Source organism: Tachypleus tridentatus, chromosome 4 (genome assembly GCF_004210375.1).
Source record: "Tachypleus tridentatus isolate NWPU-2018 chromosome 4, ASM421037v1, whole genome shotgun sequence".
Lineage (NCBI taxonomy): Eukaryota > Metazoa > Arthropoda > Merostomata > Xiphosura > Limulidae > Tachypleus > Tachypleus tridentatus.
Window position 1 is genome coordinate 67,607,898 of NC_134828.1, and position 17,799 is coordinate 67,625,696.

At 35.1% G+C, this 17,799-nt stretch overlaps 1 protein-coding gene, 1 long non-coding RNA gene and 1 pseudogene across 11 annotated transcripts in view; 2 read left to right on the plus strand and 1 right to left on the minus strand.

The window, feature by feature from the left end:
* Positions 1-17,799, minus strand: part of LOC143249363 (ELAV-like protein 4) — an 80,448-nt gene that overhangs the window by 45,559 nt on the left and 17,090 nt on the right. For all 10 annotated transcript variants that reach the window (XM_076499092.1, XM_076499083.1, XM_076499082.1 and 7 more), the window contains exon 2: positions 8,857-9,072. In XM_076499092.1, coding sequence (XP_076355207.1) covers positions 8,857-9,055 — 199 coding nt within the window. In that variant the 5' untranslated portion in view covers positions 9,056-9,072. The remainder of the gene's footprint in view (positions 1-8,856; positions 9,073-17,799) is intronic.
* LOC143249365 (uncharacterized) overlaps positions 1-17,799 on the plus strand; it is a 131,740-nt gene that overhangs the window by 7,239 nt on the left and 106,702 nt on the right. The gene's annotated exons all lie outside the window — the stretch shown is intronic.
* LOC143249984 (G protein alpha q subunit pseudogene) lies at positions 2,778-3,881 on the plus strand (annotated as a pseudogene).

Sequence of the window (17,799 nt, forward strand, 5' to 3'; positions counted from 1 at the left end):
TATGGGTGGGGGTCCAGTGTTGGGAAGGGGAACAATTAAGAATAGCGTCAGCTGTCGAGAATTCATGCATCATCACACCCGCGGGATCTTAATGTATAGGGCTGTGCACATGAATTGAGTGTGGAAACTAACGCTCTAAAATCGCCAAGTTTATGTTCGAATGCAATAATTTTAGAGTTCCTCGTCCCCAAAGCGTAATACTTCCCAGGAACAACACATTTCAACGGAAAGTACAGTTAAACGGTTGTACAGGGCGAGTCAAAACAGTTTCAAACGGACAAGAACTATTCACTTTATGATGACCAGGTGGGTTAAGGCGTCCGACTCGTAATCTGAGGGTCACAGGTTAGAATCCCCGTCGCACCAAACTTGCTCGCCCTTTCAGCCGTGGGGGCGTTATAATATTACGGTCAATCCCACTATTCGTTGGTAAAAGAGTAGCCAAAGAGTTGGTGGTAACTAGTTGTCTTCTCTCTAGTCTTACACTGCTAAATTAGGGACGGCTAGCGCAGATAGCCCTTGTGTAGCTTTGCACGAAATTCAAAACAAACACCTTGTGATTATTCGCAGTATTTAAATGGAACATAACTGCATGAAATTCACCATATTTCTATAGTCACTTTAAACTATTGTCCAAGGAGTTCGCATGGTTTGTGTCCGTTCATTTACTCACTGGTTAAAATCAATTCATATTCTACATTTTGGCTAGTTCTGTATTTTTTCGATATTTCGCGAGAACAAGTTTTCTAATAAAGTATAAATATACTGAATAAGTAGAAATAGATAAAGCTCACAATATCAGAACATACAAAACTAGACTACAAAAACCTGTATACAACGCTAAAATCAGGGGTTCGATTCCTCTCGGTGGGCTGAGCAGATAGCCTTTGTGGCTTTGCTAAAAGAAAAACACACAAAAACCTGTATATTTCCCATTACCAGTACAAAAAATATTGTTTTACCCAAACTTGACAATAATTTGAAATAAATAACTACCACAAAAACAATGTTCTGACATAACTCCTGTTCAACATTCACAAAATCTTGAACACAAGTTGACGAGAAATGATATTTTATTTTTTTTAACGCCACTCCCAGAGCGGTTTTAGGTCTCCCGCTGATACAGCGGTAAGTCTATGAATTTACAACGCTAAAATCAGCCATTCGATTCCCCTCGGTTGACTCAGCAGATAGCCCGATATGTGTTTTCTGTAAGGAAAGCACACAGGCAGTTACTTTACGTGAAAAACGCGAGTTAGTAATAATTTAGATAGTCTCGTCTACAAATCCTTGTATGCGGCCCTAAAATATTAGTTATATTTTCATTGATATGTTCCTTAATAAGCCAAATTATCCCGAGCAACTTAAGTTACCTACCGTGCAATTTTCAGTAATTAAAAAAATTTGTTTTTACAACCCTAATACATATGTTACAATGTTAAGTTTACTACAGTGGAAACTCATAGCCGTTACTTTATACTGAAGCGAAAGAATGAGTTTTTCTTCAGTTAATTCGAAAAATAAAGTAATATTTACACATTTTATTCATTCATAATAATTTTTCATAGTTTTTTTCAGTATTATGTTACAGTATAAAATTAGTCTAAAATATGTTCATTTAACTGGGATCGTTTCTAAATGTAGTAATTTTATATTTGACAAAGAGGTGTTTCATAAACACAGTTTTAAGAGTTACCACTATAAAAGGTGTTCTTAATTGCTTAAAAGAATTGTTATAAAATACAACATTAAAAAATCTTATGTAATACTTTCTAACGCCACCAAAAGGCACATGTTTAATGTTTGTGTGTTTTTTTTAATTTTGCGCAAAGCTACACAAGGGCTATCTGCGCTAGCCGCCCATAATTTAGCGGTGTAAATCGAGAGGGAAGGCAGCTAGTCATCATCACCCACCGCCAACTCTTGGGCTACTCTGTTACCAACGAACAATGGGACTGATCGTAACATTATAACGCCCCCACGGCTGAAAGGGCGAGCATGTTTGGTGTGACTCGTCACCCTCCGATTACGAGTCGAGTGCCTTAACCACACACGTTTAATATGACAAGTTTACGTTTGCAATAGAATGTAAACTACTCTAAATAGAAATTTATTTAAACTATATAAATAAAAATTAAGACAATCTTATTAAACATCTAGCATAAAACCAAACGATAACAGTTCATCTAGTTACATTTTAAACTGCTGAACTAGCAACACTAATGTTAAAATCTTACATTAATTTTTTAGATGCCCTCTTTTTTACGAAATAAGAACTTCACTAACTGATAGATAATGTTATTATCCCAATATATATTTAACATTTTTCCTTAAAATTACACTATTACCCACTTAACATTGAATCAGTAATTTGGTTAATGAATGTCTTCCGGTTATCTTCTCTTCTTTCATTCTTTAGTTTAGGGTTAGGCATATTATGCCAGTTCGAAAACAATGTTCAAAATATTAATTTAAAAATGCATTTTTTTTTGTTAACACAAAATAGCTCTCAATTTTCTATGTGATTGACTGCGTCAGTTGGTAACTCGACAGTAGGTCATTTGTCTGGTAAGAGAACGTGTCTTGTCTGTGACTTTCTACGTATAAGACCAAAATAAAAGTTTTTTCAATGTATGTTCACAGTCTGTAGGACATGACGCCATAACAGACAACCCCATGTTCAGAACTGGAGGCTTTAGCATCGTAAAGATAAGACCCAACCTGGAAGAAATTCTCTGAATATTTTTATAAACTGAAATATAAACATATTGCACATGATGGCGTGTTGTCATCCGGAGGCACAGGAACAGAAGCGCATCAATCAAGAAAATGAGGGGCAACTTCGTAAAGACAAACGAGATGCTAGAAGGAAACTGAAATTACTTTTACTAGGAACTGGAGAATCGGGTAAGAGCACCTTCATTAAACATATGCGTATTATTCATGGATCAGGATATTCTGATGAAGACAAAAGACAGTTTATCAAACCATATTTATGATAATGCAGAGTAAGATAAAAGCCATGGATATGCCAAAAATACCTTATAAAGACCCAAAAACCAGGAAAATGCCGAACTTGTAAGGCAGGTAGATTATGAAACAGTCACAATGTTCGAGATCTATAATGTGGAAGCTATTAAATCATTCTGGGCGGATACTTGTATCAAAGAATGTTATAACCGAAGAAAGAAATATCAGCTCACAGATTCAGCGAAATATTACCTGGATGACACTGACAGGATAGCACAACCCAACTATCTTCCTGAACAACAAGATATTTTTAGAGTTCCTACAACAGGCATCATTGAATATCCCTTTGACCTCGACTCCATTATTTTCAAAATGGTAGTTGTTGGAGGACAGAGGTCTGAACGAAGAAAATCGATTCACTGTTTTGTAAATGTCACATCTATAATTTTCTTAGTCGTCTTAAGAGAATATGATCAAATTCTGTTTGAGTCAGATAATGAGAATCGTATGGAATAAAGTGAAGCGTTTTTAAAAACAATTATTACATATCCATGGTTTCAAAATTCATCCTATACAAAAAGGACTTCTCAGAGAAGGAAATCGTGTATTTACATCTTGTGGATTATTTTCCAGACTATGATGGCCCCAACCAGGATCACACTGCAGCCCGTGAGTTCATCCTAAAGATTTATCTGGCTCAGAATCCTGACCCAAATCGTAAGATTAGCTCTTGCTTCACTTGTGAAACAGACACGGAGAACATGGGTTTCTATTTCATTTTTATCAAGACTTCTTGGACCTACATGTTTTTAAAACACCATGAATATTCTTATAAACTGCATTCTTTTCTTCCATTCTGGTTAGAGCTTACACGATCTTTCATTTGGTATTTGGTAAAGGCTGACAGGTAAAGCTACCATGGAATTTGTCAATTTCAAAAACAGTTATTTCATCAAACGGTTACGTTCGAAACATACTATATAACTATACTCAGTACTATACAACTCATCTGGTCGTTTTTTATATTAATCTAGTTTTTGTTCTCGTTATTTACAAAACTTTATTTGTGAGAATCAATCGTTACAGTGTGGATATTAAAATTATCAAATGCACTGGTACAACTGGTGGCTAAAGTATCAAAAAGTAAAACGTTTCTCTGTTGTGGTCACAGAAACAATAGCATGGATACTACAGATACTACCGGACACGGTTCGTTAGAAAGAATTTTAAAATTGGAGTGCTCTTTTTGTTGTAGAATTTGTTTGTTTTTTAATTTTGTGCAAAGCCACACGCGGGTTGTCCGCGCTAGTTATCCCTAATTTAGCAGTATAAGACTAGAGGGAAAGTAGCTGGTCATCACCACTCACCACCAACTCTTGGGCTACTTTTTTTACTAACGAATAGTAGGATTAACCGTCACATTATAACGCCCACATGGCTGAAAGGGCGAACAAATTTGGTGTAACGGGGATTTGAACCCGCGAGCCTCACATTACGAGTCGAGTGACTTAACCACCTGGCCATCCTGGGCCAATAATAAACGGAATAAAGCAAGGAAATAAGTTAAACATAATACGCAAAAAGGTACTGACTGGATTGGAAAATTGTATTTTCATAAACTGGATGTCTGTTCGAACTACCGCTGCCAAATGTCTCCAAAAGCGAAAGTTAAAATGTTTTACATGTTTCTCTCAGCACCTGAGAATGTGCCTAAACTACCTCTGAAGTACTGTTTTCAGGTTGAGAGAAACTAATTCTACGTGCGCAGTATTACAACCTGTACCTGTAGACTAACTAAAGCTTTAAACTACCTATCTTAGACAAAAAGACGTATATATTTCAAGCTCGTGACTATGTTTTATCATTCCATTCACACCATGGTTATGCATTAAATGAAAAAGTAAAATATGTTTATTCCGGTTCAATTAAGGATCTTTGAAAAGCTAATATTTTCTTTTTCAATTACACTGAAATCACTGACAGTTGTACAGTACTCTCGGAAATACGTAAAATTTAGGCCAAAATATTTTCAATGACAACTTAAAGTTAGCAGAGTTAAACCTACATAGCGCGCTTAACATTACAGATTTGCATTTTGTATATGAGACAATAATATACAGATAATTATTTGAAAATGTAAATTGTATATCATGTTACACTTCTGTGCTATTCTATTGGTTAATTTCTCTCTAATGTCACAACTCAAGACTAGAGGAAGCTTATTAAAGTCTTTGTTTTGTGTTGAAATATCTTAAACCACAGTTTGTGTGTTACATATGTATATTCGTGATAGTTTTCGTAAACCTACCTCAACCAAACATTTGTCACAGACGAACGCAGAACCGACTGAAATCCACAGTTTTCGACTTTTGTAAATTACCAGAATTTGATTTAAAAAAAATTAGCGCAAAATCTTAGCTAATGAAAAAAGAAAACGAACTTATATATACTAAAACTACGACTGTTTTTTAAACTTATAATACAAGGTATTTACAATGTATTGTTTGTTTCAAAAACTCACGGAAAACCGTAAACATATTTTGTTTTCACCAGCTGCCCCTTATAAATTGGAGAAAACGTAGCGAGTCAACAGTCAACTGCCAGCTGTTGAACTGCTCTTTATTAACCGAATAATGGAAGTTGACAGTTACCCTTATAACGTATTCGCAGCGCCAATGCGGAACGTGATTATTATTATTTGTGTGTGTGTGGGTGAATAAATAACAGGACTTGTACAGTGGACGATAACCGTTAATAGAGAGGAATAAATAAACATATTTTAAAAGTGGATAGTTAATTTTTTGAGGGGGAGGGATAAATAGTTAAGCTTGTATATAAACGCTTATTAATAAAGCAAGATCATAATTTCCCACAATCCTTTCCTAACAATGCCGAAAAGTTACCCATTTTTATTTAAGTTCCAAATATAAGCAATTGACTCCCAATGATTAACTGTACTGAGAGTGACATATATTCAGATTCAATTGACAGAAATCTCCATTTTTATCAATATTGTTTAAAGCTAAGAATCGGTTTGGTTTGTTTTGAATTTCGCGCAAAACTACGAGAGGGTTATCTGCGCTAGCCGTCCCTAATTTAGCAGTGTAAAGCTAGAGGGATGACAGCTAGTCATCACCACCTAACTCTTGGGCTACTCTTTTATCAACGAATAGTGGGATTGACCATCACATTATAACGCCCCCATGGCTGAAAGGGCGAACATGTTTGGTGTAACGGGGGTTCGAACCCACGACCCTCGGATTATGAATCGAGTACCTTAACCGCCTGGCCATGTCAGGCCTTAAAGCTAAGGAAAACCAAGACATGGTTTTGTACCAATTAAGTACATCATGTTTCCATCTAATACTTTTGTTTACAGGTATACATTGACACAAGTAAATGTTTCTCCCAGTTTTACTTCGAACGTTATAAGCTTTAATAACACATCCAACACTGTAAATTAATTTTATTAACTGGATGAAACCAAAAGGACCAAGAGTAGGGTTATGAAAGAGAAGCTATAAGAGGACAATACTATAGGCTTTCCAGTTAAATCCGTGGACTGCACAAATAGTTAGACCTCTACAGTGGACAAGCTTTATGTTTGAACTATACTTGGATTGATGGAGTATTGAATACATTACGGTCGTTAGGACCTTACTTTACTGATGTAGTTTACTACTTTAGTAGTTTTAAGCAGGGAGTGTCAGAGCATTGTGCAATAGTACAAATATCGATTTGATAGAATTATAGAAACAAATAGGGGGACTTTCGAAAACTTTTCACCAGAGTTTCGTCATGATGTTAACACGCACAATACGGATGAATGAAAGTACTCTAAAAATACGAGAAAATGAACAATAAAGGACAATGGTCTCTCCATGGAATGAGAACAGATCGATCAGTTATCTCAAAAACAAGCGACTCCAGCTGTACAATTTGACGAAACAGGTAACGAAATTTTACTCCTCAGAGAGGTTACTGAAATACGATTTAACTGTTGTTTTTCGTTAAATACGAAAGGATTTGTAAAAATTGGGTAAACCGTTTCACAGATTAGTGGTGGCATTCCAGATAATCCTTGAAACAGGCCTAAATATTCTGGTAGCGTTCCAGATAATTCACAAAATAGACCTAATTTTCTGATTTACATATTTGTCTGGTTTTCTAATTAGTTAGGAGTAAGATGAAATTATAGCGCTTCAAATTAATAAGCTAAAGTTAATTAACATTTTGAAACGACATTCGCTATTCAGGAGATTTAGGTGTAAAAACTGGAACGAACATAAGAGAAGTATAGTGTCAAATTTAATCTGAAACCACAAGTAACTTTTTAAAGTTTCAGTTTGCTTCCGAAAAACTATTCAGTCTATTTCAATTTCGACGCTTATTTGACCATCAAACATTTCTCGTGGAAATTGTTTCTAAGTAATTCTGAAATTAAGAATATACTATAAGTACCATCAAATGACCAGATTTTTATATTTTTCTTCTGCGTGTTACCAGGTATATGGCTAGTCATTCAGCCAGAAATAGCAGGAATGACAGAGATAACTACAGTGATATACACAGTCTACCGATAAGTAAACAGAAACCACACATAAATCAAACCGACCATCTAAATGACGTCATACGCGAATAATTATGATGTATAAATAAAGGTGAAGCTTAGAAAAGACCAAAACTACAAATAGCCTTAACAAAAACGATCCTGGAACTTAATTGTGTTTTTACAAGGTTGCGTAATTGAACCTTGAGAGTGCGGCTAAAATCAGCCATAAACCACCAGGTCAGTTGCAATACCTTTTGTCCATTGTGAACAAGATAACAATAAAGATCTAGTGATGCTGGAAGACAACAGTTTCTGTAAAGCCCACGTACAAAAATTCAATAAAATGGGTCTCTCTGTGGCGTGACGACAAGTGCACCGCCTCAAACGCTAGTTAGTGTTGCAAAACAAGTACAAGTATATACATATATATGTGCACCAATACCATCACAAGTTATTTATATAGAATGGTCTAGAATGGCAGAATTAACTAGATGGAAGTTACTTAAGACAACACCATGCTTCAATGGTAGTGAACGTCACAAATGCTATTATACCATCCTGTTTTTTATTGCAATTTGTTTCGTGACAATTCTTGGGTTTGACGACAACTCTTATTGGTACTTCTGTTGAACAGGTTGAAAGTCGTTATATAATACAGCTATATTCCTGTTGTTGTGTAGGGTCATTTGGGTTGCTGGACGGTCATAGTTGATGGTAAGTACAAGAATGGTTGCTATTAATTGATTCATCACATTCTCGAGAAAGACATCCTACACGTCTACACCAATGATAAGCTTACCATGTAATGCAATGCCTTTGTGCAATATAGGACTCCTGCTAATTCAGTCCAAGTCACAAAAGTATAGCTTGATAATTGCCACTCTCCCTAAACAAGACCAGGCTAATCGCCGGATACAATACCTATACAGCACGTGTAGCAAACAGTTGATTGTTCCTTGCGAAATCATTTCAGACAAGCAACTTCTAGATGGAATCGAACTTTCCGCCAGATGTGAAATGCAATCCTTCAAGTACAGATTTCAAATCTGGCAAATACTACACGTAACAGTGTTTCTGCTGTAAACAACGCCAAAATAAATCTACAAAACATTAATTGCAATATCGTATGCTTTATTTCACGGCTGCTTATTTGATAAATGGCATGCTTTTTAGAGCGAGTGTGTGTGTGGGTGTTTTTTTTTTCAGATAGGCTTTGTATATTGTAAATCGTTACACTTTTGCATTAATACTATATAAACTATAGCTGGAAAGATATACTGTGTACTAACCAGTTAGCTTCAGACACAAAGAGTTCCTAGCATTTAACTTCTCACCTGTGACTTTGTCTCTGATGAGCTTGCATGACTCCACTTCTCCAATACTGGAGAACAAGCTCCTTATCTCCTCCTGGGTCATTGTCTGAGGCAGATAGTTGACGATCAAATTTGTGTTGCAGTCATCAACCATGTTCACTGTCTGGACCGAATTATGAATGGTCCCGTTCTGTTGTGACACCACCGTGGTTGCGTCCATCGTATACAATGAAAAAACTGAGTAAATAAAAATATATTAGCGTTAGAAAACAAACAGACATTTCTTCTACGAAAACCTTGGCCAATTTTGTGGCACAAACAAGTTATTTGTTTTACACAGATATAAAGACACGTATGTTTTACCATAACGGCTAAAAAGAAAAAAAACAGTTAAAGTACCATGCGTTTTTTTCACATATACAGGGTGAATATATTTATTAACAGACAATTATTATATATTTATTAACAGACAAAACTGCACAGTGGCTTTCCGAACACCCTGTATTTACTTGTAAAAACGAACGTAAGCGAATTCTGCAGCTTTGCGTTTGACAACAATTTAATGAAAACAAGACCGTTTACATTGAGGTGTCAATTAGCTTTGTAAATAACGTAAGGTAAACTGATGAACCTATTTACATTTTGACAACTTTAGTCATAATAAATTTCGAAATTCCTACATAATAATTAACGATATATTAAAGCTAATTGTTCACTTTATGGATATATGGTTATTCAAATAACTTAATTACTTTTGGCTCTGCTTCGATTAGTAGAAGCTTTCTCACCTGATTTCAACAAATGGCAGATTTTTTGATAAAATTCGAAAAATTATAGTTATCATAGGTTATTTGTTCTATAAAGGTGACCTTCGTTTATTGATAATTTAATTTAATCTTTAAATTATTATTTTTACATAATATACAAGTAAAGTCAGTTCCTTTATTTTTAACAAATATTTCTTTATATATAAAGTTTGATGACACATAAACACATATCACTGACAACTAATGGGGTTCAGTTCGTTAGGTATGATGGGTGATACGAATTGGATTCCGTTAGGAACTTGAAACTGGCATGTACTTTTAAAAGAAACGTGTAGTGAATATATGCAACTTTTATGCAAAGTTTGTAGGTTAGAGAAGAAGTTAGAGGATACCCTAATTTAAGTAGAAGCAATAGATAAAGTGAAAACCGTGGAAAAAAAGATTAAGCTTTAACGTGCAAAGGACACATCAGATAACAATGGCTTTTGGGAAGTTAGATAAAGTACTGTTAGGACTAAAAATAGTAGATTTAATTATAATAAGCCTATTCTAGCAAGCAACAAATTTCAGCCTTCAGAATGGCTGGTAAGGGTGTTAACACTTATTGATAAGGAGAGAACAACGTTTCGACCTTCCTAGAGAGAGTTTGAAAGTGACCGTTGCCGGACACGTCTTATGGACGAGAGTATAAACGGGTAAGGGATTGTAGTGGGCGTTGCAGGTGGATGTTAGGTTATTAATTAGTATAGGTATAAAGGTGTTCCTTTATACTGGTTTAATTTTGGTTTTAGTTGCTGCATAAGTAGAGCTTCTTTGATTTTACGTTTGTTTATATTTGTTTCCCTACTTAATACCTGAGTAACTTCTATGGTTATGTTGTGTTTATTTGATCTTTAGTGTTCATAAACGTATAACGGTGTTTTTGTGTTATTTGAATCTAGTTTCCATTTTTCTGCTTGTTTCTCCAATACAGAAGTCGTGGCAGTTGTTGCATTGCTTTTCTTTTTATATAAATAATGTGGGTGTTGTGTTTGTCAGTGAAGTTTTTACATAGTATGGACTTTAGTTTTGTACCCAGTTTTTGAATAAATTAGGTGTTTATGGGAATGTTTTGTTTTGTTTTAAGTTTTTTCCAAATGTTGGTTATTTGTTTGCTGATGTCGGGAAAATGTGGTATGCAGCAGTATAAGGTCTTGGGATTTATTGTTGGTCTAGGTGTGTGCGTATAATTTTTTCCACAGTCTGTTGAGGAAATTTGTTGATGTTGATGAAGTGTTGTTTTATTTAGTTGATTTCATCGTTAATTTTATCAGGTGAGCAAATATTTGTGGCTGTGTTTATTTGGTTTCTTAATATGTTGAGTTTTCGTTTTATTTCATGTGTTGAGTCCTAGGGGATGTAATCCAGTGTGGGTGATTTTTCTGTGGATTTATGTTTTGAACTGTACATCAATTCTAGTTATCTTGATTTTAATAAACGCTATTTGGTTAGTTTTTTTTCCTGTTCACAAGTGAACTTGATGTTGGGATGTACTGAGTTAACGTGACTGAAAAAAAAACAAACTAAGTGTGTGTTCTGTAGATGTGAATCCAGCAATTGTATCATAAACATATCTGTACCAGCCTCACACCCACCAGTGTAAGGCTGAATTGATCGCTTGAGATTCAACCTGTGTCATAATAATATTGGCTGGAACTGGTGACACAGGATTCCCCATACTAAGGTCATTTACTTGTAGGTAGTTTTGGTTATTGAACATAAAGTTAGTCTTGGAGGTAGTGAATTCTATAAGGGTTGTGTAATGGTTGATTAGTCTTTTATGCCATCCAAGCAGTGTGTTGTTGCTAGTGGTAGGGTAAATAGAATTTTAGGTTGTATCTAAATAAATATTTAATACAAGTCTAAAGTGTTTATAATTTCATTGTATAGGTCACTGGTTAAACCACATTTGAATTATTGTGTTCAGTCTTGGATTTCTTACCTCAGGAAGAACACTGTATTATACTAAAGGGTTCAGAGAAGGGTTACTAAAATGGTGCCTGAGATGGAGGGATTATCATATGAGGAGAGTTTATGATCTCTGAGATTGTTTTCTCTTGAAAAAAGAAGAGTTAGAGGGAATTTAACTGGTAGTTTGATGCTTTGTCTTTTTCAGACTTCATGATGGGAACAAATATGTATTTTGGCAGGGTAGGAGTCACCTTCCACTAATACAATTTTATAATTATAACAGCATGGTTGGTTTTTGGAACAGCTTGCTTTTGGATGTTGTAGAGGCAATTACTTTAAGTAAGTTTACGAGTAAGTTTGATAACTATATGACTGATAAGAACTGGTTTTGAGGTTTTATTAATTTTACTCAACAGTTTTAATTTGATTTGGAGGATGGAACACCCAAGATAAAAAACAGATTACTTGTTGTCCCTAAATATATGTTTTACTGCATTTTATAAGTTAAATACATATCAGACCCAGTGAAGTGACTGAGGCTGAGTGCAATAATTTTGTGTAATTTGTGTGCATGCTTATGAAGTATTAGGGATTACATAATCAAGAAAGTCATGGTCTACAAGGTTCCTAATCTGTCTTATTTATTATAATATTCTGTTTTGTGTGTCCTTAAAATGTGTGTACACCTCACTACATAAATGCGTATGCGCACACACGTCATTTTAACGGATGTACACAAAAGGCAGAAGTAAATATACTGTTTTAGACATTTTGTGCCCTAACGTATTGAAAGCTTAGTTTTTTTAAAAAAGGATCTAACTTTGGATTATAGATTAAAATTATAAGTTTATTTACTGATAGTATTAAATACATAAAAGTTTAGCTATCTTAACTGAAGCAAAAAATGTAAACATATCATATTGTTAATTTTCTTTACTAAGTATGGATGGACTTAATAAAGGTTTACCTAAAGTTTGGCCTAAGATAAGTGAACTGAGATTTCGCTGTCTATGATTAGAATTATTTTATGTTATTCTAGAAATCTTGTATTTAAATAAATACTGTTCCAATAAAAATACTAATCTGACCGTAAATGTTTTGAGGGGTTTTGCTGTTTGTTTGTTTTTGGAATTTCGCACAAAGCTACTCGAGGGCTATCTGTGCTAGCCGTCCCTAATTTAGCAGTTTAAGACTAGAGGGAAGGCAGCTAGTCATCACCACCCACCGCCAACTCTTGGGCTACTCTTTTACCAACGAATAGTGGGATTGACCGTCACATTATAACGCGCCCACGGCTGGGAGGGCGAGCACGTTTGGCGCGATTCGGGCGCGAACCCGCGACCCTCAGATTACGAAGCGCACGCCTTAACGCGTTAGGCCATGCCAGGCCCATTTATAAAGTTAATATTTTGTGTGTCTACCCTTTATTTTAATAACTGTGTGTGTTTTTCGTATAGCAAAGCCATAAAGGGCTATCTGCTCAGCCCACCGAGGGGAATCGAACCCCTGATTTTCCGGAGACGAGTTTTTGCTAACACCATGTTTATTATTTTTTAAAGACAGATAATGTAATTGAAAAAAAGGTTGTAGAGACAAATTTCCAAATTTTGGATTTCGGACAATTCTGTCTCATAGGTAGCGCTTCGCAGCTTGAAAGCTGCTCTTCAGCCAATAATACGTTTAATTTCCTTAGGTGTACACTTTCTAACAAGTCTTGGCACTCATTGATGTTAGTTTGCATATTATGAAAATATGGAGTCTATAACAATATTAGAAAAAAACATCCACTATTTTTAGCAGTGAATAAGTTACAGAAAATTTCTGGGTTTGTTTCTTTGTTTTTCAAGATAAAGTTTAAGATAAGAGCTCTGTCATCTTTTGACTGATTTGAGATTTAATTAAAATTTTACGATTTAGTAGGTCAAACCCTTTCGTTGGATGTATTTGACCACGCCAAAGGTCTCATAGCTTAATATATTCTAATCCTGCCCGAAAGAATTTCAGTTTGAGGTTAGGCTGATAGAAATCCTCATGAGTAATGAAATCGAATCGGGTATACGCGCGCCCCATATTTGGTATTGCAGACGCTAAAAAATACAGCTAATAAAAAAGTAACAAAGGTCTCGTAGATTAATTTACTGTAATCCTGCCTAAAATAATTTCAAATGCTACGGCGACTTAGGATTCCCTCTTGTTCTCTGTATGTATATTCACTAAGTTTTTCTATTTTTGAACGTTTACTACTATACAGCATGATTTATAAACCTAATGGACGTGGTTTACCTTTAAACCACTAATGTATCTTTTGAAAGAAAAAATAAAAAAGTTGTTAGCACATTAAAAACTCGTCAAGGCGAACTCATCCATGAATGTTTCCATGAATAAATTACACCTTCAAGATTTTAATGGGTAAGCCTAAAGCGGTTACATTTCGCTCAAGTGGAACTACCCCTAACATAGCTGCGTAAATCTGAAATGCTTTACTTATACTCAACGGATATTAAGTCGAACAGTAACAATCATTGTTGTACCCTGGTGGTTCAGCGGTAAGTTTAGTTTACAAACTTACAACATTAAAATCCGGAATTTTAGGTTCTCCAACGTAGACACAAAAGATAGCCCAATATAGATTTGTTCTTAAATAAACAAAGAAACAATAATTCCGGAAAGTATTCGAACATTTTTGTTTACGAACAACGATTATGTTTATAATTACACGACGAAATAGAGGGGGAGGACTTGGCATTTGCACACTAACAGAATCTTCAAGAGTATTTTTGTGTTTTTGGCAGTTTTCCGGAGCCCTGAGTATTTATAAACGTGTTATTTCGTGGTGAATTCATCTTTCTGAAGAAATTCCATGAAAAAGAAAGACATTCTATGAATCTTCAAGATCATGATGATAGAATGTGATGAGAGGTGAAGTGGACTATACAAAGTAAAAAATCTTCAACGTTTTTTCTATAGACGATCCAAGTTTTTTAAATCTACTTCAAACATTCTTTTCGATCACATAACATTAAAAGTTGTTTTATTCGATAGTTTGATTCGGAAAATGTTGCAAGTAAAGTCTAATTTTTAACTGCAGCATAGCGGATCATAAAACGGCTCTGAGTTTTTGTTTTTTCAAGTACAAACCTTTAACACATAACTCCGTCATTTCTAGACCGATTCGAGATCTAATTACAGTTTTGGACTCAGTTAGTCAAACATTTTTTATTGTTGTATACGGCCGTGCTCAAGATCTTGTAAATTAACTTACTTCAACCCTACCTAAAATACTTAATTTATTTGAGGGTAGACTGTTATAAAATCGAATCGTTCAACTGCCGGAAAGTTTTATTGTCTTTCAAAATTTGTACTCCACACTGGAGGGTTTTACACATTTTCATAAAAGTTAAGAAAAAAACGGCCTTTACATTGAAGATAAATATAGGATAATAGATTGGTAGTTAAACCACTTTTTTTCGCGCTTGCGACTTCTTTGAGGTTAAAATACATAATTAGAGTGTAAAGGTCGTTTTTTTCTTAACTTTTATCAAACTCGAATCGAATATACATGCATCCCATACCTTATATTGCTGGCGCAAAAAGATATAGCTAATAAAAAGGAAAAAAACAAGGTCTCATAGATTACAATACTATAATCCTGCTTATAAGAAATTCAAGTGCCGCGGCTATTGTGGATTCCCTCTAGTTTTCTCAGAGAAATTGTCACAATGATGACAGTGACTGTAGGCTAGCACCTTATAGAAAACGAAATGTTTTCACCCGAGCAGCGTTGTTTCAACAACGGCAATACGTTATATCAATTTGATTTGTTTTAAATCTTTGAAATTCAATATCAACAGTTTTCGATTTGAATCGTTTGAACTTAATTACTGAACCCTAAAAACGAGCTGTTATTCTTTACCGATGACGAAAACTAAAATACCATCACACACAGTGGAAGAAATACTATAACGATACAGCAAGACTTCCAATTCAAAGACAAAAATTAAAGACTCAGGCTCATCGAACTAAGAACCCTCAATGAGCCCGAAATTCAGTGCTAAGATGAAATAAGAAGTTATAAATTATTTGGAACTGGTAAGCATGCACAAAACTGTAGTACCAAGTGTGAGGTCAATTATATGTGAGTCGGCCGTGCAGATTTTAGCCGGAAAACAGGCCTAGAAAGGCCAAGTGGTTAGAGCACGCAACTCGTGACTTGAGGGTTGCGAGTTCGAATCCCCGTCCTACCAAACATGTTCGCCCTTTCAGCTGTGGAGATGTTATAATGTCACGGTCAATCCCACTATTCGTTGGTAAAAATAGTAGCCCAAGTGTTGGTGGTGGGTGGTGATGACTAACTGCCTTTCCTCTAGTCTTTCACTGCTGAATTTGGGACACCTACCGCAGACAACCCTCGCGTAGCTTTGAGCGAAATTCACTTAAACCCTTAATCTGAACAGCATGGTATTACAAGTGGGCTAAACTGATACAAATTTGGAGAATCTATTTACTGAAAATAAAACACATCAACTGAAATAATCAATTCTCTCACTTCCATACATACGGACACATCGTGTAACTTTTAGTTAAGCATGTGAGTTTTATACCACTATAAAAAACATTATTTTAAAAAAAAACTTACCAGAATTTACCAGGTCAGTAATGAATATTAAAATACTGTTTTGTTGTTGCTATCGTTTGTTTAAGAATAAACATATATATAAAAGTGGCAGTGAAAGAATCAAGTTCGGTAAATGGTTCTGTTCCAAAAGTTGGGTTCTAATCTTCAGTATCTCGTCATTCTCGTCTAAGCACACGAGAAATGAATTTTAAGGTTATTTGTTAGCTTATCTTCCTTTTCAGAGTCACAGATATTTAGGAAGGTCATAGGATATTGAAATGGATTTTTCAACCTAACACTTAATTCGTACAAAGGCTAAACGGCCAGTTTTGAAATTACTAGAGTTTATGCACAGCCCTTCAAATCAAATAATGACAATAACTGTTCATTTTGAAAATGTGCCATCAATTAAACATGTTGATCATGCTCAGTAGCATTACATCTCGTACCTCGGATTCTACGATCTGGGACGCTACTACTAGGCTAAACTCACTCTTTGAATATGTTACTACACCATTTCTACGTTAACGTCTCTTTCAAGAACAAATAATTTACGTATCCACGTGTTCAGAGAACATGAGAGCTACGACTAATAATAACACTATAAGCCATCATGCCTAAAAATAGTAATTGTAGTACAATAATATCAAGATATATTTCGACAGTATAGTACGTTATAGTCCCAATTTTAACCATACAAACAAAAAAGTATTAACTTTTTATAATTTCGTTTTGAATTTCGCGCAAAGCTATCTGCGCTAGCCGTCCCAAATTTAACAGTGTAAGACTATAGGGAAGGTAGCTAGTCAACACCATTCATCATCCAACTCTTGGCGATTAGTAAAACTGTTTTACTAATGAATAGTTGGATTAACCGTCATTAACTTCCACACGGCTGAAAAGGCGAACATGTTTGGTGCGACGGAGATTTTAACCCGCGACCTTATGATTACGAGTCGAGTGTCTTAACCATCTGGTTATTGGACCACTTTTTATAGAAATTAGCCAGATGGGAATTAAAGAAATCAATACAACGAATGATATTTGTTGGAATGCTTCTTGCCCAGCTTTTTAAACGTACGACACAATAAGGTTTTATCGTAGTTTCACGCAATTAGCGTTTAACATGCGCAAAATCAACTTACTTTTGTACTATTTAAATACTTTAAATTAGATTTTTTTCTTTCTTTTAAAAGTTTTACCATTTTTGTGATCTCCCTCCTCAGAGTTGGTTGGTCCATTTAGTGGTAATCATGTATTTAAAATACTGACTTTTCTAAAAATTATACGTCGCACCAAACATGCTCGCCCTTTCAGCCGTGGGGGCGTTATAATTTTTCTCTCAATCCCACTATTCGTAAAGAGTAATCGAAGAGTTGGCGGTAGGTAATGACGACTAGTTGCTTTCCTTCTAGTCTTACATTGCAAAATTTGGGACGGCTAGCGCAGATAGCCCTCGTGTAGCTTTGCACGAAATTAAAAAAAATATATACTTTATAGAAAATTGTAACCCAAGAACATTCTCATTTATAGAAGTTTTATATTGTCCCTATATCAAACCCCAAAATAAATCGGAATTTGCGGGACTTGGGGGATAAATAGGATGACCGTTTACTTAAAACAATCCTTTTA